This window comes from Hyalella azteca, unplaced genomic scaffold, assembly GCF_000764305.2.
Source record: "Hyalella azteca isolate HAZT.00-mixed unplaced genomic scaffold, Hazt_2.0.2 contig2154, whole genome shotgun sequence".
NCBI lineage: Eukaryota > Metazoa > Arthropoda > Malacostraca > Amphipoda > Hyalellidae > Hyalella > Hyalella azteca.
The window spans coordinates 1-7,252 of NW_025932439.1; the positions used below are offsets into that span (position 1 = coordinate 1).

Here is a 7,252-nt window from a genome sequence, read left to right on the forward strand (position 1 = left end):
ACTCCTCTAGATGGGGCATGAACAGCACTCCTCTAGATGGGGTCTGCCTCACAGATCACCCGTCTTAAATCGCTGCACCACGCGCTGCTGAAGCGGTACATCCACGCGCAGTTCAGCTCCAGGCAGTTCTGCTTTCCAGGATTGTCGGGTTCTTGCGGTCCCTCTGTAGACTGCTCAAAAATAAAGCAAACATCTTCAATAATTTTTGTCACATCATTGTTGTGATGTAGAAATGCAATTATATATTCTTTAAATTACAGTATTTACAGAAATATTTTATGATCCTGGATTCTTCATAGTTTCGTATTACCAAAATGACTTTATTCGATCCCAGTTTTTCATTTTTTATACATACCTAATTTTTTAATACATCTCTATTTGAATTCTTTCAAAATTTGGTTTTGTCATAAGTTTGCGATTAAGTCGCTATACACATTGCTTATAAATTTTAATTCAAGAGCATTTACTTCAATTACAGTAAAAAGTTTGCTTCTAAAGTCAACTGATTTCAGATATCTACAGTCGAGGAAAGTAACTTTTGATATTAAGTTTATACGTGTATAAAACATAAGTGTCTTAGTCAAAAACTAATGAGTTGAACAAATCAAATCATGCAGCGCATAACTCGCTTTTTCTATGGAAACGAATTCTATTTTCCAGGAAACAAACTGTAGTTTATGAAATTAGTTTGGTTTGTAGCTGATTGAATAGGCTAAAGAAATTCGCGAAATCTTGTCCATGGGAGAACAGCAAATTATGTTTGCAGTTAATTCTCGAACGCAAGATGAACTTCTTTAATTTGCATATAAACCTAGCTGAGAGGTGAATTTAATGCCCTGAATTACGCTAAGTAAACTACTTGGCAATGCCACTACCATGTAATGATTACATCACCGACATCCAGCTTCGGAAGACAAACATTTAATTTCTATCGTTTTCAAAATCAGATTATATTAATCCTCTCTAAGTTTGCTGTTTATATTTGTTCATGCACTTCTTTTAAATATCTACGAGACAGTATCCTTACAGTTGCCCAGTAAGGCAGTCCCATGGTCATCGGCGAACCGTCAACCCAGCGCCATTGTCCTTCCACGGCCTCATCTGAGCCCCCGATCCAATAGTCAGGGTAACCTTATTCAGAAAAGAGATAACAAATTTAGGGAATAAGGAATTAAGTTTCAAAATATTTTTCTGAATAAAACTGCTGCTGTGTCCCTGGCACTCACGATATAAATGTCACTATAATGAGAAAGGGAAGTCCTCCAGAGTTAACCACTTTCTGAAGGCAATAGGCTGGCGGGGGTAAATAGAAATTAATCATGGTCTGAATTTTAACCAAAGGTATGCAGGTCTACATCCCTCGCGTATTAAACCTCAACTCCACAGCTCTGTGCTTAATAATCTCAATTAAATTTAACCGTACAAGCATCATTAGGGTTTGATAGGCAGTGTTTTTTGAAAGATTATACAGAACTTTTCAAATGGTTACCTTGTTCATCGAGGTAGAGGGCAACCTTGTGGTACTGATCGCAGTCGTCTACAACAATCAGATCCCCACCGACCAGTCCACACTGGGTACGAGCCTCGGGCCAGGTGTATTCGGCAGGAACTATGTGAACACACTGAGTGCCAACCAAAACAAAAGGATGCTGGCAGAGACCTGCAGTAGAATACATATCCATGATGTTAAGCGTGGAATGAATGAAAGATATTAGATTATTCTAGATGAAGATATTTCATCATGCCTATTGCATGACGCCCCTCACCTAATAATTTTTATTGAGCTGGATAGCTGTAAGTTTGTTAGCTCTCCTTCATTATGGTTACTTTTCCTCCTTCTTTTTGATAATCTTGAAGCATCTATTAAATTGTTTCACTTTTGAGCCGTAAATATTTCTAAGATATCAACCTAATATTGCGAGCTAACTCCTGAAAATTAAACATTCAAATCAATATTATGAACAAATTCGTAATAATGTTCTGCTCAATTATGTGGTTTGCTCGTATAATTCTTTCGAAGAGATTAATTTGGCAGTTGACTGCATATAATAATCAAAACTTAGAACAAATTCCTCCACATAAGGTTTACTCTCTCCAATTTTCTGTTCAGGTTTACTTAAAAGGCTTCAAAACAGAAGAGTAACTCACCATCTACTGAAGGTCTTGAGCACACTGGAAAATCAGTATCATCACATCCGTAGTCTCGGATTAAATAGCCCGAGACATCCCCTATATAAGCACAGTTCTGACTCGTTCCACCGCCAGGTTCCGTTGCCAAATTATCTCCAGCATTCTGAGGAACATATCTAACTAGAGGGAGCTGTTCAAAGTTTTTGATCAATTGTATCACATGAAGCACTCAATGCAATAATTGGTCAGCTGTAATATTTCTAGCGCTATATACTGAATGTAATCACTCAATAAAGATTCCCTACTACCCAAGTAATAATTGAGGGTGGCGCACCTATGGTTATAGGTAGGCATGCTACATTATAGGTGGCGTAACGATCCTTGCTACGCCTTGCTTGTAAAATGTGTTTCGGTTAGATTGCTAATCAAAAACTCTGTTATTTGCGGAAAAATATCCTCTTTACGCTGGAAGATACAAGGTAGTTCTCTATAGACTGAGATTGATATATTTTATTTATCTACTTATGAGGAATTAGCTTATCTCGTCACATAATTATTCTGATTTAAACTTTACAATTATAATAATGTTCGGCATCATTCCTACGCGATAGATTATCCATATATTAGGGTAGAGAAAAAATATCGGCACGGATGTGCAATTATGTTGTGTCAGGTACAGATAAAACATGGATATACTCACGAGGGCCCAGTATGGACCGCCCATTTGCACGGCCGCTCCGTCACTCCACTGCCAAACATTGGTGAGCGTTCCATTGGTCGCGCCTAACCAGTAGCCCTTGTTGTAATTAATTGTGTCTGATGGAAAGCAACGTCAATATAAATAGAAATAATAATGTGTAATTAATATTATTAATACGTTATAATAATATTAATATAGTGCTTTCAGCGTTGATTCGGTACTGTTGGCCTATCGCCGATTCTTAACAACCCGGCCACCTCCTCGAGTTGCGCGGCTGTTGCACTCCCAGCAGCTGCTCTGTCACCACAAAGCCGAGGGGTACAGCCACCTGACATTTTCGGCTATCACACAGAAGCTGTGTGTTTTACACAGGTCAATTGTGAGTGAATAACTACTGCAGTATTAGTGTAGAATCAAATTTTTCCACCCGCGGCTAAGAGGGCATGCCAACTCACCAAGTTTACAAAAATCAGCGTAGAGGCATGCACAGCGTTTGTCTAATGATAATATAGTCATACAGATATTGTAAGAAAATTAAACAGAAGCCCCATTACAGATTAATTATGTTCGCTGAAATTCTGGTCCCACTAAACATCAAGTTGATGCATAGGGAAAGAGTTTTTTGCAGAAATTAACTTCTAACTTATGAGGGTCGACTTACAATGTTTCTAAGATGACAAACATTTTGAAAACAGAAGTTTTTTACTCTGCAAGTCTATTGACTTTAACATGTTTTCCTGTTATAACCTTACATCCATCGTTGACATAGTTGGCGACATCAGTGAAGGAAGCGCAGTCTTTAAGCACAGGCAGCCTGCCGAAGTGCTGGGTGCAGTAAGTGGCCGCTTCGTCGTACGTCAGATATCCACCCGTGTAACGGTGGATGCACTTGGACCCGACGACCTCATAGCCTTCAGGACAGTCGGCTGCGACAGCGCCTGCCATATGAGGATTCGAAGTTGATAATACAATTAATTTGTCATGCTTAGGTGCGTAAATTATACAAAAACTTAAAAAATAGGAGCAAAGGAGAACCGATGCCACAATTTCAGCTGAAAATACGAAAAACTTTTGAAGTTATGGGCCCTCAATGGAGGGATGGTGAAAATGTCCCTGATGGCGCGGTTCGAAATCTCCAACTTCAGGTCACTGCTGTGATAGCCACTGATTTGGCAATTAATGTGTCTGTAAAACTCAAGAAGGTGCTTTTAAAAAAATGTTTCAGTAGTTTATTGTTATTATTTTTCATTTATAATAAGGTCAATCTTGCTCGGGAATCAAAAGAGCAGAAATAATGCACAAGTTCAGTGCCCTGTATATCATAGAAAAATGAATAAGTCTCCACGATACATGTACAGTCTATTTCCAATATACGTAACATTGTATACATTAAATATTGACTAAAAGTTCACTTTGTTTTTCCAGTGAATTTCATCCTAACTTTCATTCCCTCTGAGCCATTTTCCGACAATGTTTGAACAGTTGCAGTATACCAATTTTGTTGAACAAAGAGAAAATTCTGTACTATAACAAACGATAATTTATTAGAAATTTTGTTAGTCTGGTTTGTTTATTGGAAATTATGTTCCGTTTTAATGTAACGGAGACTAGGAAGATTAAGTTTGTAGCGAGTCGACTTCAGAGGAGAAGGTTTTGTTCAGAAAGGGGAAGAAATTGGCTTGGAAGTGACTCTAAAAATTGTTCTTTGATGCAGTTACTGTAAACTTGGTGCAAACTCTAGACTTTCCTATTAATCCATTTGACTTAATGCATGCCAAGGGCCCTAATTTGTTACTTTAATGCATGCAGTGTCACCTCTTTGGTCTAGCCCAACATTCTAGGTGTCGTTGACGCATTTATTATTGTTGGCATCATTGCCGGCCTCTGTGCCTACTTTTGCGTTTTAACGCTTTAAACTTACCTTGCTACCCTTAAGTTGGGCCGGCCAGTATTTCATTTCTTTTTACTTGCACCTATTAACAATTTCACCCTGAAAGGCTTTCATGCCACTTCTATAACCAGCCAGCGGCATTAATTTAGAATGTAAGTAAGTTGAATTAACTTGAATATAGTATTACCCAATTATATGGAAATTACCTTGGACCTTATTCCGAAGTTTGATATGCCCGATTCAATTTCGTACTAGTAAGTAAAGTCCAGTCCCTTTTCACAGTATAACTGCAGAATACCTGACACCGCCTCTCTTGCTGCGTAATCGTTGCGCGTCAGCGGGTGCCAGCTAATCAGCTATTCATCATCTGTGCTCAATTGATTTGTTTGAGGTTAGCCTGGGAATGCTACCACTCTCTTATCTTACCCCGCTAAAATTGAAATAGTGAACACAATTGTGTGAATCGTGGAACTTTGTGCATTCAGATTCATTGCAGTGACGCCCAGTATTCTTTCATTCCAGTTTCCACTCAAGGAAGCCTGACTGTATTGTCACAATTTAACACGGCGCTGAATTCTGTGAAGCTTCATGCAGCTTTCAAATAAAATTTTGGCTTGAACTTTGGTACTTGTGTCTATTTCCCAACAAATTCTGGCTTAGGGTAATAGATAATAGTAAGAATAATTTTAATAATAATAATATGATAATAATAGTAAAAATAACAATAATAATAATAATAACGATAAATAATTCTAGCTATGGGCAATAATTGTTTTAAAATTCAGTCCTCTTCATTTCTGTAGACTATGCTGCTGCCTGTGGCAGCTTTTCACTTTTGACACGTGCTTATTCACCTGGATGAAATAAACGACTCAACCCAGCATTATATTAAATGAGAGTAAGTATTGATAAACTTGAAAATTTCCAACATATAAAGAGGTATGAAAACAAATGAGTTGACTTTCAAAAAATAAATGAAGCCTCTTGAAAAAAGTATGCCTTTTCAAAATTGAAAAAAGTAGATAGCGAAAAAGGAAGCACAAATTCATGTACGTTTCGCCACTAGCTAGCTGAGCTGTCACATGCATGGGTATCTAAACATAGCATTCTACTGCCGCTTGCAATGTAAAATCTAATTTAAAAAAAATTCTAGTCATTTAAATGAGTTCCATTGCAAGAAGAACACCATGGCTATGATTAACATATATGCTATGGTATAAAATTTTATGTTTCTAACAAAACTGTTTCAACAGAATTGGTTTAGTAAAACTTACTAAGTTTGTATTTAACAATTGTCAAAAAATTGCTCCGAGTCTTCTATTAGAAATTTTAGTTAATTACTGAAAAATCAAAGTGAATTTGATAATTTTTTCATTTACAATGTATACAATACATACATTGTATCAAAAATTTTTTGTGTATATAATGTTACGAATGTTGGCAATGGACTGTACAGATATCGTATAGATTTATACATTTTCCTGTGATATAGAGGACACTGAACCTGTTAATTTTTTCTGCACTTTTGATTTCCGGGCAAGTTTGATCTTATTCTACCCAAAAATATCAACAATAAACTGAGAATTTTTTTAGAAGCACCTCTTCAAGTCCTGCGGCCACCTCACTCGAGGCCAGCACAGACATGCCACAGCAGTGACCTGAAGTTGCAGATTTGGCGCCGCGCGATCATATCAAGTTTTTCATAGTTTGAGCTGAATTTTTTTTCAGAGTTGGTTTGAAACACGATCCAACTAATGTGTAAAATTTCATCAAAATTGATGATAGTCAGGTGTGACATATCTTCAATCAAAATTGTGCACTTGACATCGAATGACCCTCTACTAATTTGAAAAAAAAAATCGTCCAGAGTTCTTGAATGATTTTTACTGGTTTCATTAATTTCACGATTTGACAATTATTTCACTGCCAATTGACAACACTCTTATTAATAATAATAATAAGCAGGCACTAACAAAAGCTGGAACTACTTAGCAAAAGCTGACAGTTCTTCACCTAATGGTTGTTCTAATTCCTATGCAGAAGACACTCACCGATGATGAGCAGTAGCAAGCAGATGATCGTCGACGGAAACATCCGGGTGGTCCTAGGGCAGTATAACTCTAAATTAAACCTTTTATAAATTTAAATACAAACGAAAGTCAACAAGTTCAACAAGCCTCTTGAAGGAAAAGTATGTTCAAGAGAAATACCACCAAGTATGCAGTGCGTTGGTCTAAGAAGTCACCTTATTTATATCGTGCACAGCAGGCTGGTGTTTCTCACAGATTCCCTGATTACCTGACAAGGTCAGGTATATTCTCATAGCAACAGCTATTCTAGGCGAGTGTTGTGAACGCAACATGTGCATTGCTTCGTACGTGGACTCAAAAATGTCAATATTTTCGAGAAACCTATTGATATGTTAGCTGTCCGAGGATATAAAAACAAAGATAACACTTAGCATCAAAAAACATGATACTAGAGTTATCTTGTTGTTAAGGGCGACGGTTCGTTCGCATTCGGTGTGGCTG

At 37.3% G+C, this 7,252-nt stretch overlaps 1 protein-coding gene across 1 annotated transcript; it reads right to left on the bottom strand.

Annotated features, from left to right (window-relative positions):
- Positions 1-8: 8 nt before the first annotated feature.
- Positions 9-6,922, bottom strand: LOC108677813 (macrophage mannose receptor 1-like). Its single transcript, XM_018166100.2, has 7 exons — positions 6,773-6,922; positions 3,583-3,768; positions 2,831-2,946; positions 2,149-2,293; positions 1,490-1,660; positions 1,028-1,131; positions 9-170 (listed from the first exon to the last, which is right to left on the bottom strand). The coding sequence occupies exons 1-7, from the start codon at positions 6,813-6,815 to the stop codon at positions 33-35; spliced, it is 903 nt and encodes a 300-aa protein (XP_018021589.1). The 5' UTR covers positions 6,816-6,922; the 3' UTR covers positions 9-32.
- Positions 6,923-7,252: the final 330 nt, after the last annotated feature.